Source organism: Phalacrocorax carbo, chromosome 20, assembly GCF_963921805.1.
Source record: "Phalacrocorax carbo chromosome 20, bPhaCar2.1, whole genome shotgun sequence".
Taxonomy (NCBI): domain Eukaryota; kingdom Metazoa; phylum Chordata; class Aves; order Suliformes; family Phalacrocoracidae; genus Phalacrocorax; species Phalacrocorax carbo.
In genome coordinates, this window is record NC_087532.1 from 3706189 (window position 1) to 3724471 (window position 18283).

The following is an 18283-nucleotide window of genomic DNA, read 5'->3' on the forward strand; positions in this document are numbered from 1 at the left end:
GACAAAATATGGTTTTGAAAGAACTCTGAGAGGGATATGATATCCATACCATAGATGATGTGATATCTATGATACCGATATCATAGGTATGGCTGGTTTAGATTGATTGGCAAAAGGTCTAGGTTTTGCTTGGCTGTTGTTTTAACTAAGGCTTCATAAATATGCACTGACCTGCACGTTGGACTAACACAAAATTATACATGTAAACATACAGCTTTGTAATGCAGTTGTTCACAATCTAGTTAAGACAAAAGTTTTAGCAATGTTAGTTGGTAATTGCGTAAATGTCCTGACTGCATTCTCATATTATACTCCAGTTGTTTGCACAATTCAATTCTTTAGGTATAATTTGAGCGGACAAGTTCTATCTTATCACACCTGATGCTCAGAAAGCAAGAGTTAGCTCACAGAGGGATTCTTGAGCAGCTGAAATACGATGATGAAATTTGGAACTTCATCTGTCAATAGAGGCAAAGAATATGAATATGCAGTCTTAGTTTCATCCTCTGATAATGTGGGTATGGAATCCCTTGAAAAATACAAGGTAACGTAGTATGTTGTTAAAGTATGTACAGTTGTTGCGGTATTTGCCACACACCTGAGAAACCTGAAACTTGAGCAACAACTGTGAAAAATTAATTTTTAATGTATGTGTGGAGTTCTGCACCTTAATGTGTTTTGTTTTTCTCTGCCAGAAATCAGGATCACAGGTTAACTAACAGCTGTAAGGATAAAGTGGACTGCATGGTGAGATTTGGAGGTACATGAGATTATTCCTGTCTTGGAATTTTAGAAGCTCAAACTATTCTAGTTTGTCCATAGACATATTTATTTAAAAAATCCTTCAAGTATTTTATATGCACTCGATCTTTCTCAGATTCTTGTAGGTCCTTTCCCATAGGGCAACCCTTACTTGCCTGTAATCCCTAAGGAATCTAGGGACTTTTTCTTTAAAGCTCTTTATTAAGCACTAGTTTTGAGATCCGTGTTGTTTTTCCTTTTTTTTTTCTTTTTTCATGTGCACTTTACATACAGAACCTATCTGCCTACTGTTAATAGGACTTTGTAGCTGAATGCTATCATCTCATGGACATGTTTCATCTTTCCAGGATTCAAAAGCTTGTATAGAATATCTAGGATACGCATATAGATAAGAATATCTAGGTTATATCTATATATAGGTATATATCTGTAGTGAAAAGTGATACATGTATATTGACTAAAGGCAGAGCAGTGTCGTCTTTCTGACCCATAGCATAGCTCAACTCACCACTCTGAAGCTCTCCTCTCCTACTACAACCAGAGCAGCTGCATCCAGGCTGTTTTTAGGAGCAGCTTGTGATATCCTGAAGAAAATGGAATATTCCACTAAGCAATAACAATGAACCCTGTGAGCCCGGCAAAACAGAATTTGGCGGTCAGAGCAGGGAGCTGAGAGATAGGGAAGCATTTGTTTTCTGACTATATCCTTGAAGAAGAGCTGAGGGACTGACAGGAGGGAACATCCCACCTCAGAAGATGCTGAAAGCTGAGTGATAAAGAACATGGTCAAGGAGGACAACTAATAGGGATGTTTATGCATGTTGATAAGAACTAGAGCTAAGTGTCCTTTAGCATCATAATGCTAAAAATCACGCCCACAGGTCAGAAAGCCCCCTACTCAAATAAGCCCCTCACTCCCTGAGCATGTGTGGCAAATTTAAAGGGAGCTGTAAGAGAAAATCCCTCATTTGTATTTGGAATTTGTTGTGTGAAACATTGGTTCTTTTTTTAGTACCAAACTGGTTTCCACTGCTTCCAGGAAGGCTCCTCTTTGTTCTCCCGTAGGATGCACCATAAGAGTTGGAGTAAATTTGGAGGGTATCCCATGGCTAAGAATAAATTAAGATGGTGTTGCAATCAATTGTGGCCACAATATCAGTTGGAGGATGGTGAAAGATGGTTTGGAAATGGGTCTTTGAAATACAGCACTATATTACAGCTAATGTTGTTTTGTCAGAGAAAAATGAGAAATGGGATGAGATATGTTGATTTGTTCTTTACATTAAGAAACGACTGGGATAATAGGAAGAAACGTGGTCTGGTGGATTTGAAACACTGGAGTGGAATTTATTCTTTAACCAAGAAAAGGGAAAAAAAGGAAAAAATTTGTGCTGTACTGACTGTAAGACAAAAGGAAAAAGGTCAGAGGAAATGGAGGAAGATACTCGGCTATTGGTAGCCCCTCCAAGACAATTAGGATCGGAGTCCATAAGTGAGGAAGATCGTAAAGATGCCCAAGTGACTTAGAGCTGGGGTGTCTAAAAGCAAATATGCCATATTAATTGTTGTTTGGTCTTGTGTGTTGGACAAGTAAAATGTCTGTATTTAGATAACAGGCCTGGGAAAGGTTTAGAAGCTACTTACTGAACACGCTTGAGATTCCTGCCCTGCTGTGGGACAGATCAAAGCACAGTGATAAATTATTCCTGTGCGAATCCCTGAAACACGGGCTAAAACAGCAGGTTCGGTGATTCCCTCGCAAGGACCGAGCTCCACAGTGCCTGCGTCCCTGCTCGTGTGCCTCTTGTTGGCGAGGTAACGAAAATAAATTCACTCTTTGCATTTCAACCATGGTTTTGTGATTGTTCCTGTGCCCTGCCTTTGCTGGCTCTCACATGTGGCGTTGTCAGCAGGATCCAGAAACACCCAGGCTATGGTTGGCAAAAAAGTTGGGGACTGGGGAGGCTGCAGTGGTGACTCCCCGTATTCCGGGAAGGCCCAGTACTGAGCGCTGGACCCCCATGGCCACTTTCCTGGCTACATTGGCTCCACCAGCAGCATGGCCTGAAATAGATGATGGGGCAGTGGTGGCCCCCCCCCCGACAATTGAAAAGTCTGTGCGTGGGTTGCCATGGATAGTGGCTTTGGATTTGTCTGGCAAGTTATCAGGGAGATTGGGGTGGTTATTAATTACTAGTCTTAGAGCTCTTCACCATGAAGTTGTTGCGTTATGGAGTAAAATGAGAGAATTGGAAGCGAAGTCGGGACTTTACAAGACGCAAAGGCGATCACCAAGAAGTAATTACTACTCAAGCAGAGCGGTGCCCGACAGGTTTGATTGGAATGTGCTAGATCGAATCTATGGCTGTTATTGCTGTTTAGCTGTTACTGGGCAGGCTTCTGTGCTGGCCGTGGGGCTTGCTTGCCTTATTGTATGTTAGAACCTAGTGCTTGTCGGTGGCTGCTCTTCTGCTTTCGCTGCTTGCTGTGCTGCCGTACTGCTGATCCTCTGGCTCTGCTGTGCCTGGGAATGTTTTGGTAACAGCAATGGCTCACGTGTTGGTTACAGGATCCAATCCGCCAGGGCAGCGGTAACGAGAAGTATCCCGATGTAGTTTTTGAGAGGAGCGCCTGCCTCACTAAAACCCTTGATTATACCTGAGGCAACAGGTAATGCAGGCGCTCTAGCAAAATACCTCAAGGAAAATTGGGGCTGTAATTTCAGGATCATCTGTTCTTGTGGTGAATAAAGGAAAGCCGGCAAAACCAAAAGGAGCATGAGGAAACAAAGGCAGAATGATTTTGTAGGAGCCGGTGTCCCGTGATCAGAAATATGTGGGATGTTAGGTAGTTGCGAGGGACCTTTAAGCAAGACTAAGGTAAGCATCGTTGGTGCTACAGGGAAAAGAACTTCGAGGCTGTTTTTTCAGCCTATGGAGCTCGCGATTGGGAACACTAAATTAACAGATGAACTCCTCTGTATGCCAGAACGGCCTTTACTGTTACTTGGACAGAGTTTGCTCCGTAAATTAAATGCGCAGTTGACCTTCTCTGAAGATTCTGTCCAGTTACATATTCCCCCAGAGAATGCGTAGGAAGCCCAGATGTGCCTGCTAACTGGGAAGGATCCTGCAGAAGAAGGAAATACTCCAGACGAAGTATTAGATGCGGAAATACCCGTGGTGTGGTCAGCAGGAACACCAAGGTGAGCCAAGAATGTGACTCAGATAAAGATCGAACTAAATCCAGGAGCCCAACCAGTAAGAAAGAAGCAATACCCTATTAAATTGGAAGCTCAGAGGGGATTAGAACCAGGGATAAATTCCTTTTTAGAACATGGACAATTAAGGGAATGTCAGTTGGAACGTAATACTCCGATTTTGCCTGTAAAGAAGCCTCACCCTCAGGAGTATAGATTAGTACAAGATTTATGAGAAATTAATGTGAGAACGATAGATGTACACCCTGTGGTCCCAAATCCACATACCCTCCTAGCCTCAATTCCTGACAGTAATACTTTTTTTTACAGTGTTGGACTTGAAAGATGCTTTCTGTTGCATACCTGTGGATGAACAGAGTCAGACCATTTTTGCCTTTGAAGGGGAAAACCCAACTACAGGACGGAAGATGCAGCTCTGTGGGACTGTCCCTCCCCAGGGGTACAAAAATAGCCCCGCGTTGTTTGGTAATGCATCGGCGAGGGAATTGGAGCAATGGCACGACGAGTATAACGCCGTAACACTGTCACAGTATGTAGATGACTTATTGGTTCAGATACCTGTGAAGAGTGTTTGGAAGCCACAGGCAGCTTGCTCAATTTTCTGGGTTCAGCAGGTTATCAAGCTTCTGAAAGGAAGGTCCAGATAGAAGAGGAAAGGGCCCAATATATGGGATGTGAAGTTAAAAAGGACAGAGAGAATTAAGTGCCGAAAGAAAGGAGGCCATTTGCAGAATTGCCTTACCAACCTCAAAGAAACAATTACGGGGATTTTTAGGTATGGCTGGGTGGTGTTGGCTATGGATCCCTGATTTTGGACTAATTGCCAAGCCATGATATGCTGCCACAAAAGGAACTGAAGGGATTCTAGAATGGACGACAGAATGTCATACAAGTTTTGATGAAATTCAGAGAAAATTAATGGAAGTCCCTGCCTTAGGGCTCCCGAATTTGAGAAAACCCTTTCAATTATATGTATGTGAAAGACGACAAAGTGGTGTTGGGAGTGCTGACACAAAAACTGGGGAGCTGGAAAAGGCCAGCGGGACACTTTTCCAAGCAATTGGATGAGGTTAGTAAGGGCTGGCCCGCCTGCCTGAGGGCAGTAGCGGTGACTGTAGCCTTAATTGAGGAATCTCAGAAACTTGACAGCGGGTGAACCGATGACCGTGTTTGTACCTCATGCTGTATCGTCCCTTCTTGAAAACAAGGGAGGCCGCTGGATCTCCCCGAATAGGTTAGCGAGATATCAAACTGTATTACTAGAATAAGATGATGCCACGCTTTCCCTAATCTCCACCTTAAATCCTGCTGCTTTACTCGCAGTTTCTGAGTCTGATGAATTACAACGTGATTGCCTAACCACCATTGAGCAAGTGTATCCCAGCAGACCAGGTTTACGGGACGAGCCTCTGCCTGATGTGGAAGTGGAGCTCTTCACTGATGGCAGCAGCTGCCTGTTGGAAGGAAAACACAGAGCTGGATACACGGTGATAACAAATACCCAAGCACTGGAAAGCAGAGCGCTGCCTGGTAATACATCCGCTCCGAAGGCGGAGTTGATAGCACTGACTCAAGCCTTAGAACTGAGTCATGAGAAAAAGAGTTAATATATACTGATTCCAAATATGCATTTGGAGTGGTACATGCACACGGGGCGATTAGCAGTCCTCTTTCTTTCCAAAACTCACAAGGGGCGCCAATAAAATATGGAACACGAATTATAAAATTTCTGCAAGCAGTTGCAATAACACATTGTAAAGCTCACCAAAAGGGAAATAGCGAAGTTGCAAAAGGTAATCGAAAAGCGGATGGCTTAGCTAAAGCCCTGAAGGAGGCTTAATTCCAGGATCTCGTTTAGAACTCTCGCCACCAAAATATATTGAGAAAGAAAACTAGTTAGCAGAACAATTGGATTGCTCCAAAAATGATCAAGGTTGGTGGGTGACACCACTGAAACAATTATTGGCTCCTGAGAAAATGATGGAAATATTATGTATAAGACTACACCAAGGAACGCATACAGGAGCAGATGCGCTGGTATTAACTGCCAAGAGAAGTGTTTCTGGGCCCAAGACACAAACTATAGCGGATATTGTAGTGAAAAAAAAGTACTGTCTGTTGTGCTAATAACCCCCAAATCAGGAAGAAGATTATGACAAGGAGTAACGCCAGGGGAATACTGGCAGATAGGCTTTTCAGAGTTACCTAGATATAATCAGTATAAATATCTATTGGTATTAGTAGATAATTTCTCTGGCCAGAAGCTTTCCCTTGTTATACCAACAAAGGTAGAGGAGTTAAGATTTTATTGAAAGAAATTATATCTGGATTTGGTATTCCAGAAGGTATCTCCTCTGACAATGGGCCTCATTTTATTGCAGAAGTAGTACAGGCGTTTTCCAAGTTTTTACAGATTAAGTGGGAACTACACCCCCCCTGGAGTCCTCAAACTAGTGGGAAAGTGGAAAGGATGAATCAGACCCCCAAGGCAAGTTTCCACACTTCGCCAGGAAGCACGCTTTAATGGGATTAGAAGCCTTACCTTTAGCTCTTTTGTGAATTTTAATAACCCTGAGAGTTAAGGAAAGGGTTAGTCCCTTGGAGATCATATACGGGAAAGCATATCCCACAAAATTCTTAAACATCAAGGGGGACAAAATGCATATAAGAGGACAGGCTGCCATCAAGGAATATTTGATTTTTCTCTCGCAGACTTTCTTTGCTACACAGGTACCTAAATCAAACAGCTTCTCTTCCCTTGGACGCACCAGTCCACCCATTCCAGTCAGGAGACACTATGTACGAACCAGGAAAGATGAGCTGTTGAAAGAAAAGTGGAAAGGACCCTCTACTGTACTATTGAAGACTTATGCTGTGATTAAGGTAGAAGGAACTGATTCCTGGACTCATTTTACACAGGTAAAAAGTACATAAGGCCCGATCAAGATAAATGAACCTGCACCGCAGCTGGAGAAGTTAGACTTTGATTGACCAGAGACCCTTGATGAGCTGTGCTTAGGAAGCAGGGCTTGTCTATGTAGAGATTAAGCACCTATTTTCCCCACAAGGATAGTTATAGAACCCCCTCAGAAAGTGTTGTTAAACTATGCCAAGTTGATGGTCATATATTCCGTAAATTTAATCTTACAACTTATCCAGTCATCCGGGAGAATCCAAAATAGCTGCACTTTGAGTGCATGACCGCATGTCTTCTACTTCCAAAACCTGTTGCCACCCCCACCCCCAGATTGGGGAATCTTAGTTCTAGATTTAAATCGAACCTTTGAACTCATAATAACTAAAAATTCAGTAACAGTGGGTAAAGTAATTGCATTCGGATGTTACTACATGGTCATGGGGTTTGTGTATATATAAATTTAAGTGGTAAGGATCATTGTGTTCACATCCCAAACAGTACTGAAACTCTAAATGATTAATTAAACTGAATAAAACAAGTGGCAAAGTCAAACCAGGACCTGAGGGCTTCAATAACAATCAGATAGTTAAAAAAATATTACATAAACTTGGATTCTCCCTTACTGGATGGTTGCAAAGGTTGTTACAATTGTGATTGTATATTAGTTGGATCTATTACTAGTATGATAGTAAAACTATATACGGCTTATGAAAAGGAGTGAGATTTATGAGACTCATGAAAAAGGTCTCTTAGTCTCAAAGGGCGGGGGGGCAATGATATCCTGAAGAAAATGGAATTTTCCACTAAGCAATAACAATGAACCCTGTGAGCCTGGCAAAACAGAATTTGGCGGCCAGAGCAGGGAGCTGAGAGATAGGGAAGCATTTGTTTTCCGACTATATCCTTGAAGAAGAGCTGAGGGACTGACAGGAGGGAACATCCCACCTCAGAAGATGCTGAAAGCTGAGTGATAAAGAACATGGTCAAGGAGGACAACTAATAGGGATGTTTATGCATGTTGATAAGAACTAGAGCTAAGTGTCCTTTAGCATCATAATGCTAAAAATCACGCCCACAGGTCAGAAAGCCCCCTACTCAAATAAGCCCCTCACTCCCTGAGCATGTGTGGCAAATTTAAAGGGAGCTGTACCTTTAAGATGATGTCAGAAAGCAATGAGCCAATGACCAGCTGCGGGGCGGGAATATTGGCTGTGACTGACATTGAACCGTATTGCAGGGTCTCGGTGCAGGGTGCTAGCTCTGCGCAGTTACCGGCACCGCCTGTGCGCAAGCACGCAATGAATAAAATCCCTCCGCTCTGGGTGTAGCTCGGCGTTTTGCCACCCCGGGGGAAGGAACCCGCTTTTTGGGTAAACGCCTGTGGTACATGTGATTCCCACGGCAATGCCAGGCAGCGTCTGGGAGAGGTTCCTTTGCATCAGTGAAAATCCAGCCAAGGGGTGCATTAGATGCAAAAGGCTGTGGGATAATCACTGTGTTTTATTTACTTGCATAATATGGCTACGTAAAGGAGTCTGGCAATATTGAGCCTGGTAACACTTAAGGATGCCATACATAAAAGCTGAATTCTTAAGATGGTAGATGACGTTGTTGCGCTACCTGCTTTTATTAAGTAAGCGTTTAATTTATATTAAAGTATCCTTAACAATATCACTGCTTTATCATCGCTGCTCTAGTAATTTGGGCGTTTTTAGTTTAAATGTATATAGCAGAATTTTAACCTTACCTTGTTTGTGAACGTCGTAGGAGTTTGCATTTTCAGTTTCTTAATGAATGACAATCGACTTACCGAATAGGTAAAGTCTGCTACTGTTTGTGAAAGAGAATGGGGGGGGTAAAAAAATCTGATTAAACAGTGCTGAGGGAATGACTGAGTCATGAGGCATAAAGCCATTTAAATTGCTTTGAGTACGATACTACAGTGGGAAGAGATTTGGATATTTCCTGTGTGCAGGTGCTGAATGTGAAGGTAGTTGAAGTTCAGCTGGTACCGTTTACTTGCTCTGTCGGCTTTGCTCCCTTTTGGAAAGAATGGCTTTAAGGTATAACTTCTTTTGTAGTGTCTGTTTTCCAAAATGCTTGAAAAATAGAAGTAGAGAAATAGTGGTTTGCTCACTTCTGTCTCCCCTTCCACTCTTAAACAGTCATACAGAAATTTAAGAAATGAAAAGCGGCAGTTCTGAATAAACGTGCCGCGATATTGCTGTTCAGTCCTCCCAGATGCTGCAGGCTCATTGGATTCCCCGTGTAGTTCTGTTCCAGCCAGATCTCCTTTGCATTTAGACGTAAAGTGACTGTAGATCTGCTTTGTCTGGGAAGTCTGGCTATGTTTTTTAACTAAAAATAAAACATCTTTGAGAAAAATACATTTTATTTTATTTTAAACCATTTTTGATTAGTGTAGGATGTGTTTGCTTGGGCCTTTGCATAAGAGTTGCTCAAGTCTCTTAGAACTGGAAGACCTAAAATTTAGATCCTAGATCAGTAAGATGAAATTAGTAAAATTCTAGTAGTGAGCCTAGAAAGTTAAACCCACTAATTGCTAGTGTGATCCCTTTTTGTCTCTGCTCTGCATGCTTGTGTTAGGTGAGGGCAGGACTGCTGTGCCGGCGTGCTTCAGCCTCCTCCGTTGCTGTCCTGTTGCTGGCTCGCGCAGCTGGATGGAGAAACCTTCTGGGGCTTTGGATTCGAGAGTTAATATGCTTCTGTGGAGCAAAATAGGATTCAAAATAGCTGGTATGTGAATATTACATCTTTTGCTTTCACAGAGCGCACCTCTGCTGGAAGCTTTTCTTTCCATGGGAGCAAATGGTAAGGGTAACACAAAGTTACCTGATTTTGGAGTCAGGAGCTTGCTTTCCTTCAGTAGCAGCGCAGGCAGTCTGGTAGTAGGAGTCGAAATGGAGACTGCAAATCCTTCTCGTCTGTAGGTTTTGCTGGTTCCTCAGGGCAGTATCAAGATGACTGATGATCTGTGATTCCACACTCTACCTGAGGAGAGAAATGTATTAACGGCGTGCGTTCCTATGCAGCAATAAAAGTCACAGGTCTGCCATTACCGTGAGACCAAGGGGAGAGAATCTGTACTTTCGCCTTTTAAGGAGGAAGCCTGCGTGGGCTATGTCTCATTTTACCTGTGGCTCTCATCTGAAAACGTTTTCAGCGTATTGCTTTAATACTCCTCTTCACAATAACAAGGATCGTCTCTTCTAGTTCTCCTGGCATTCAAGGACTGTGCTTTAATGCTGTGTAGAGAGGTATGTACCTGGCTGGAGGCACTCTGTTTTAAGGCTATGAATGGAAATCTTTTCAAAATGCTACTCAGCATGCTGTCTTTCTGCCTATGAATATTTCAGTTGTGAACTGCACAAAATAGGTTTGTGGGGTGTGGAAAAGGGTGGGGGCGTGGAGCCACATGCTGGGAATTTCCCGGCAACTGACATGTATTTGTTCTGGTCACCAGCAGTTTAGAATCACTTCTCCAAGAGTTTGACTCTCAGAATTTTGCTGGGACAGTAGGGCTGCATTATGGTAGTTGTAGGTTTTTATTTGCATTTTTCTACTGTTTTGTTCTTGCTGCTGGCAGTCACTGTTAGTCATTGCTTGGGATTGAAATGCAAAGAACGTCAATATCCTTTTGGTGAAAAATGCTGCAAGGACTGTGCCCCTGGTAAGTAGTTTTCCCTGGATGTTGGTTATAATGGTGTGATGTAATATCTGTCTGTTAATAACTCACAGGTGGTGGAAAACAGCTCGATGGAAATCAAGGAGTTGGACTCGATGATCCGTGTGGGTCCCTTCTAACTCAGGATGTTCTGTGATTCTATGAAATATTGAAATGTAGGAAGCATAGCATGGAGAAAAAGCATTTGATGAAGAGTCTTCACACCAGTCTAAACTGACTAAAATTACTTATGTAACATACTACATTCAGGAATCTTCCTCTTTGAAAGACCTACGTGTTCTTAACCTCCTTTGTGTGGCTCCGCTTCCTTAATGTGTCAGTCTGGTGTATTGTCACTGTGGGAGTATTAGGTGAGAAAAGAGGGTTGCATTTATCTTACTGTCCTTTACCTATCACGTAGAGAACCTCAGAAGTCTTGCATAAGATTGGAAATGGTGATGAATTCTGTTGCTGAAGATGTTTTTTAAGCTTTCTTTTGTAGCAGGGTTTGTAGTACTTAAGACTTGGTGGTTTTTTTTTTTAATGAAAAAGATATGCTTAATTCATAGACAGAGATTAGCAAAGCATAACTTGACAGGAAACGTATGTTTCCTCCTTATTGTTGAAACTGAATGAATCTGAATTCTGGGTTTTGCATCATATGTGTGGTTTTTTTCTACAATCTGAGTATCTTTAAAGGCAGGGCAGTGTTGAGAAGCAGAAATGCAAAATATCAAACCTCAAATACTTCAATAGTTGGGATTTAGTTATAGAAGTGACTCGGTGATGAAGAGGAACAACAATTAACAGCTAATATTGCTGTTCAAGGAACAATCCCCTTAACAGAAGGGCTTATTTTTAGTACAGTCAATATTGCCAATACTAAAAGAAGGGTACATCTACGTGCCCTGGAGCAGCGCAGATCACGTTTGTAAATGCAGTTGCAACTTAAAATCCTGCATATGGTTTTCTGTGCATCTTTCAGAATAATTACTTTCTCTTTTCATAATTAAGTCTACTTAATACTAGATCAGTTCACCGATCTACTGTCATCTTCGAAGATGCTAATTGGAATAAATTCAGCCTTTAAGACTTGAGGCAGTTTACTGCATTATTCTTAAAACTATTTAAATCTGAGTGTTTCTGAACTCAATTTAAAGTATGCAGATACAGATAATCGTTTATCTCTTAAGGTTTTTTGTTCCTCCTTACACTGAAAGAACTTCTATCAGTGTTTTGCATCGTTAGCACATCTGCTGCAGTTGGGGAAACATTTCTTCATAGTCTCTTCCTGATTGTGTAGACGGTAAAAAGATAAAAGTATATCGTATGTATTGTAGTCAGTAAAAATCTCCTGTATTTTGCCACTGATAGCACTCGATAAAATGCAGAGAAAATGAGAGTGAGCAAGAGACTCGTTCCTTATTGTTCACCTACAGAATGGGAAAAGGAACCAAAATGAAAGAAAGTCTGTGAGAATAGGGATGTACTTAAGGTCAGCTGTAAAACCCTGTGTCGTTAAAGCTGTCTGTGGTTCCTGCAGCCTGTGCTGTAGAGAGAGAAGCTAGTGAGACAGAAAGAACATGTCAGGCTCCTTTTCCAAAATCCACTCTTAACTTGCTGTTTCAGTTTGGGCAAGTCGCTTTGCTCACAGACCTTGTCATCGTAGCACAGCACTCTGCATTTCTGTGTAAGTGCTGTGCTCCGTACGGGTTGCGATTTGCGGTGCAAGCATTCAGAGCTTGTTTCAAAACGTGTGATACACACATACTGTCTGGGACAGTAACAAACGCCTGCCTTGCGTCTTGTGCTGTGTCGCACTGTTTATGAAATGGAGCTAGTAATGTCGCTGATGTTGTTGGGTGCCAGTACAGATGCATATCAAAATACAACCGCATTCTTTCACGCCTAACGGGCTTTCAAAATGCCAACAGAAAGATACTACAAGTGGCTACTTCACTAATGAATTTTCTGCAAACCTGAGCAGTCCATTGCCATCTTTTGTACCTGTTTGGGATTAATTTGGGTTGAACTGCATGATTTATCTCCTAAGGGAAGGCAGGATCTGTCATAAAGCCATTGCATTACACTGGAGATCAGACTTACTGCTATGCTAAAAACCTGCTTCTTGTCCTAACTGACACTGGCTGCAAACAGTGATGTCTAAACCGTGTGAAAAGGTGGTCTGGAGAAGTGATATTTGGAATCCACTGGGAGAATCATTTGGGGCATCGCCTCAACCCTCAGCAAGCTGTCAGGCCCCTTGTAGCCCATTTTAGCCGCTTAATTTACAGTGATGCTATGGGTCAAAACTTCTAGGGATTCTGGCATATCTAAACCTGCAGAACGTATTCAGCCAGAGTTGTAAGTGGAACTGTCTCTTTCTGGGCGCTCTTTCATTCTAATGCATGAAAATGAAGAGGGCTTCCCTCTGATAACAATCTGTTCCTCCTTCTACGTGGTCTTTGTTTTAGGTGAAAGAATGAGAAACCGCTGCACAGCAACAACAGACACAGTCTGTCTGCCCTGTCAAAATGGCTACTTTAGTAATGAGTACCACCACAGCTTCTGCAAGAGTTGTACAATCTGCGACACTAGTAAGTCAGCTGGATAGTGGTAATTTCTCTGTACAAATCTGGGAGGCAATCAGTCTCCACACGCTTTATCATCTTTGCATGCTCCTCGAAGGCTGGTGTCATAAAGCCTGCTGCTTGAGACGACCGAGTCCAAAGACTTGGTGGTTATTTCAATATCTGGTATCTCTTGATTGTTACTGATGGTGGAGCCTTCAAAGGGAAGCGGGCTTGCACTGCCTGAAAGCTGGTGTCTTCAGAATTGTTAATCTGTTCTATGCAGTTGTTTCGACACGCAGCAGATAGGCATCGAGTAATTACTTTTTTTTTTTCTTAACTTATTTCATGTCTTTCCCTTGCCCTTTATTGTGTTGTTGCTAGGGAAGGGGAGCGTGGAAGTGAAGAAGTGTGAGAAGACCTCTGACAGAATTTGCATGTGTGTTGCAGGTTACATGCCAGATGTCAGGCATACACTGGGAAGCGGTAAGTTAGTGATGTGTCAGACTCCAAACTCTTCCCTCCCCTTCAGATGAGACAGTTGCCATTTCTAGTGTAAGAGCTGTTGATACCCCATTGATATCTCCACACAAGTGTTAAAGCACGGTAGTTCTGCAAACTGTTGCTCTGTGATTCCTGAGCTGTCAGAAATCTTAATGCTCTCCTTGTTAATATCCATAATGAGCTGGTAGAGAAAACAGGAGGCCTTGCCAGTTGCAGACTAAAATGAACCACTGAGAACGTTGTGTTACTTCTGACCCAATGACTATGGTTTTTAGAGTCTATGTGGGTTTTGTTGGGTCAGTTCTGTAAGCTAGACTGCTAGTATAAGCTATTAGTGTAATTATGGTGTAGCTGTTGCACATTTATGTTGCTAACTGAACTCAAATTCTGCCTCTTCCTCTTTTCCCAGTATGCTCACCATGTCCTGAAGGGTCTTATTCCATAGGGCAAAATGAAAACTGTCGACCTTGGACCAAGTATGTATCACTGATCCAAATGTGTTTAGAGCAACATTTTGGGTTTACTTCTGTGGCAGTTGATGCCCAAATCATGGTGTGTAGAGTAAACCTGCACGAGGTGCCATGAAACCACGTTCCTCATGACTCTCAGGAGCCTTAGGCAGTCTGTGTACTGATTTGAAGCATCTGTCTGCCTTCTGCCCTTTCTCTCGTCACCTGTGGCAACAACAGTATTCTCAGCCTTTTTTTTTTAAGTTCTGGAGGTTTTATGTCTGTAGCAAAAGGCTCCCTCGCCAAATGCAGCCGTGCTTCAAGGCTGTTACATGCACAGATGCTAAGAAAAACAGAATCTCATTTTTTTCTCAGTAATAACTTAAATTAGTTTCATTGTTCTTCGCATATCTGTAGAATCTCAGGTGAAGCCTGAGTTTGTATTGATAAAATGTTCACTCACTTGTTCCATGGAAATCACTTAAAGTCATTGCTGCGATTTTTTTTTTAAAAACTACACTAATTTATTTTACACCTCTAGCTGCAGCATTCTTGGGAAAAATACTCTTCGGCAAGGAACAAAAGTGGCTGATGCTGTTTGCAGCAACCATGTCACGCAGTCCACCACGTCTCAGAGTGCAACACCTGCTTTGAATCTTTCCACTACTGACCACAAGAATAATACGTCAACTGCAGTGTTCTCACCGTCCAGACCCAGTGTGATTCCTTTCATTTGCCCGGATATGAACAGCCCCACAGAGACTAACTGGGGTAAGGAAAGGGAATGACCAAGTCTAGTCTCTCTATTTACTAGACCTGGCCAGGAGTTTTCCCCTGAAACTGATTTCATTGGAAACAAAATCACACTCTTTCTCAGAAGCCATATCTGTATGTCACAGTCTTTCAGGGAGACACATGCAGGATTCCAGGCTTCTTGCTGGTCTGCTTGGCAGCTGGGATTTTAGGCTTTGTGGTTCAGGAGTACTAGAACTTCTACGGTTCTAGATTCCATCTTTTGAAGCTGGAAAGCCATGGAAACTCTAGCTAGAACTGTGAATCTCTTTTAGTGTTTTCTTTTTCCCTTTTTCTTCTAGGGTCTTTATCGCTTATCCTTATTTGTCTGATATTGCTCATGGTGAGTGGAATGTCCATCTTCTTGTTGATTATCCAAGCAGCCAAAAAAGAGACCAAGAGGAAACCTCGTAGAAACATACATCAGGGTGAGTTTCTTTTTATGGGGAGAAAAATGTATAGGAAAGAGAATAATCAGGGCCCCCTATTTGAACTTTGATAATTTCTTCAGTCGAAATGAAGTCTACCTGGCTAAGTAGCACAGTGTCATCTGCCGTTAATACCAGTGGTTGATCCCTCTTTAGTCCTGATGCACTAGAGGTCATAGTGTCTCAAATTTGCATTCTTATAGAGCACAAATTCCCCTGCTTGTTGCCATGCAGGAGTCGTCTCTGATTTTTAACCCCTCCCAGCCTTTCTCTCCCTTAGTCCCTGCAAAAATGGTGTAACGATTTTGTGCAGGGAATTCTATTCAGTACAGAGAAGATACAGAATCAATGGCCTTTTAAAGATTATATTGTGAACTTTTTTGCCTACGTGGAAATGAACTGTCTTGAAGTGTCTCCTGCAAACACAGGAAAGGTTTGACTGAGAAAGGCTGAACTCCATGTTCAGAATTAAGTGGCAGCCTGGCTCTTGAGGCAGCCCACAGCTGCCTCATGTTCCATTCATAGAGCAATGGTAAAGTGTATTTTCACTCTTCCCTACACTTGGTGTTTCCTACCCCTGTCTGGAAGGACAAGCACTGACCTAAAAGTCACTCATATCTGCCTAGTCATCCATGAAACTAGAAGAGTCCCTGGTTTCCCTCTTCCTGCCCCTTCTACTCTGTACAGTATTTTATTTAGTAGTTGTTGTTGTTGTTATATTATTATTATTATCTGTCTTTCAGGAGAAAGGATCTTTCGAATTCCTGTCCAGGAAGAACAAATTGACTCCAATTCCAGTCTCATCAAAAACTGATTCCACACTATGTTACTGTTTCCTGCATTTCTGAGCGGATCGATTTTAACAAGTAATGTGACAGTGCATTCTGTCGCTGTATGTGTGGATGTGGCCAACTAATTGCACTTCGGTTCCTTTGGGTCTGGTCGAGTGGCCCCTTTGGTCCTAATGCCAGTCGGAGTAGCTGTTCTTGGTGGAATTATGATTTCTTAGGCAGATGCTTTGTACAGCATCCCCATTGCCAGGACTGAGTTGATATAGTCCTCTGTGTTTCTAGAGAATCCTGTATGCAGTGACGGGCAGTTGCCTTTGGACTGAAGAAAGCATTCATGAAGCTGTAAGAGCTGACCATTGAGCAGCAGAAAAACAGGGAAATCAAAAGACCTGCTTTATGACTGAGTTTATATCTCGTCTTACAATTCCGAGATGCCAAGCAGAGCACGTCTCTCTCCTCAGTACAGGTATCTCCAGTGTTTCAGTCTAGTTCCCAGATGAACTCTCCTCGCTTTAAGAGGAGAATCTCCCCTGATGAACATACCTAGCTCCCTTTGTGCTTCCAGTTTTTTTCAAGTTATTTCTTCTTGGTCAAGTTGAGTGGCAGATGTTACCTGTTCCTCCAGGGCCAGTTGTCATTGCTGGTGACTCTTGTGCTGGCCATGCGCCAGAATAGCACCACAATGGCTACTCAATGCTACTTCTCTCTTCTGTATTTCTTCAAACATACCCATTGAGAAAACGTCATGTTAACATGCTGAGCAGTATCCCCACTGTCAGGCCAACGCATGGAATTACTGATGATCACCAGATAGCTCCAAATCTCCAGGTGTTTGGGAATTTCCATGGAGATCTTTATGTGTGTGAAAACCAGAATATGTGGATTGCCAGAAGGCAAAGGGAATGGCAATTTCGGGTTAGAACATTATTATTGGAAACTGTAGTTCAAAATAGGGGGAGAGGTAGTATCACTTGTCTGCAGTGTAAACTTTGGTAGCTGCCGTGTATAACTAATGTTTTATCTGTAAGCCCTGTGCAACCGACGCGCTGCGTGCTTCCTCTTGGTGGACATCCTGTTGTGCTGAACACCCTGGTGTGTCTGTCATCAGCAAGGCTGTTCCAGTCAAGCTTGGACTTCTCCACAGTAAAGCTGTTCAGCTTAAACCACTTTTGTGGGACTTGACTGCTTGCTGTGAATGCAGGGAGAAACCCACAAGCAGGTTTGGTTCCAGACAGTGCTCTGGATTTGGGGAGAGGCGGTTGATGTCTTGGGTTTAGGAGTGTATACATGGACGCTTAGAGTTTTCTGTTGATGAATGATAATTTTGTGATGGTTTAGAAAAGAATAACTCCTTAGGTGTTCTCTGTTGTGAGAGGCAAGAGCTGAACTCAACACAGTGCTGACTCTCTGGGCCTTCAAAGGTTGCATTTTAGTGAAGACGTGCAAAGACCATGTAGCAGTGGATAGATACCTAAACTATGCTCTGACCATTCATCTGGATGATCGCCTTGTGCACACTGTCAGTGGAACCCGCATTCAGAACTGAAGAAGTGTTCTTAATTTGGCCTCTGCAGTTAAAATACCTGGTTGCCTGTACGCTGTATGAAATGAATTTTACTTCTGTAACGTTTTGCCACAAGTTAATCAGTCTTTAGTTTTGGAAAACATTCAAATTTCAGGTAGCAGGTTCAGGTTTCTGTCAGATGCTTCAGATTTTGAAGTGTGATTGTCAATAGGTTTTCATATCACTTAAATACCTTAGTGTAAAAGTTCAAGAAGAAGTGAACTTGAAAGTGACATAATTCAGAAGTGTTTTACACTTCAAATATAACTCCTCAGTGGATAACTCATTAGAGATAGGTATTTCATATACACAGTACCAAAGCATATGCCAAAATATGCAACAGGAAATGTATTCAAGAATACAACTGGTGTCTAGAAACATGTTTTTTAAACATATGTTTCCTTATATGTTATACATATGGCGTACTTAGCAGTGGTTTCCTATTTTAAAGTTCATATACAATGTATATAAACGTTTGTATTACATAGGAAGTGTGATAGTGACTTTTTAAAATAAATTGTGATAGCAGCTAAATGCGCATGTACGATGTGTATGATTGGAGAGTACAAACGGGCAAACAGTTACAGCAGCGTTCCATTCT

At 42.3% G+C, this 18283-nt stretch overlaps 1 protein-coding gene across 9 annotated transcripts; it reads left to right on the forward strand.

The window, feature by feature from the left end:
- Window positions 1-97: 97 nt before the first annotated feature.
- On the forward strand, window positions 98-17765 carry TNFRSF4 (TNF receptor superfamily member 4). Of its 9 annotated transcripts, none has more exons than XM_064470331.1 (10): window positions 98-3967; window positions 4292-4511; window positions 5306-10177; window positions 10507-10955; window positions 13059-13181; window positions 13539-13640; window positions 14068-14134; window positions 14649-14878; window positions 15202-15327; window positions 16071-17765. In XM_064470331.1, the coding sequence occupies exons 5-10, from the start codon at window positions 13067-13069 to the stop codon at window positions 16139-16141; spliced, it is 711 nt and encodes a 236-aa protein (XP_064326401.1). In that variant the 5' UTR covers window positions 98-3967; window positions 4292-4511; window positions 5306-10177; window positions 10507-10955; window positions 13059-13066; the 3' UTR covers window positions 16142-17765. The 9 variants fall into 9 exon arrangements, with proteins under 9 accessions (XP_064326401.1, XP_064326402.1, XP_064326397.1 ...); XM_064470332.1 differs by having other exon boundaries at window positions 10507-10590; XM_064470327.1 differs by lacking the exon at window positions 10507-10955 and having other exon boundaries at window positions 5306-8962; window positions 9507-9656.
- The last annotated feature ends 518 nt before the right edge of the window (window positions 17766-18283 follow it).

Bases quoted from the DNA above. Each gene is read 5' to 3' on its own strand.
- TNFRSF4 (XM_064470325.1), top strand. From the start codon at position 9,494: ATGCTTGTGTTAGGTGAGGGCAGGACTGCTGTGCCGGCGTGCTTCAGC. The intron at 13,641-14,067 runs GTAAGTTAGTGA...CTCTTTTCCCAG, and splicing joins CAGGCATACACTGGGAAGCG to TATGCTCACCATGTCCTGAA. The intron at 14,879-15,201 runs GTAAGGAAAGGG...TTTTTCTTCTAG, and splicing joins CCCCACAGAGACTAACTGGG to GGTCTTTATCGCTTATCCTT.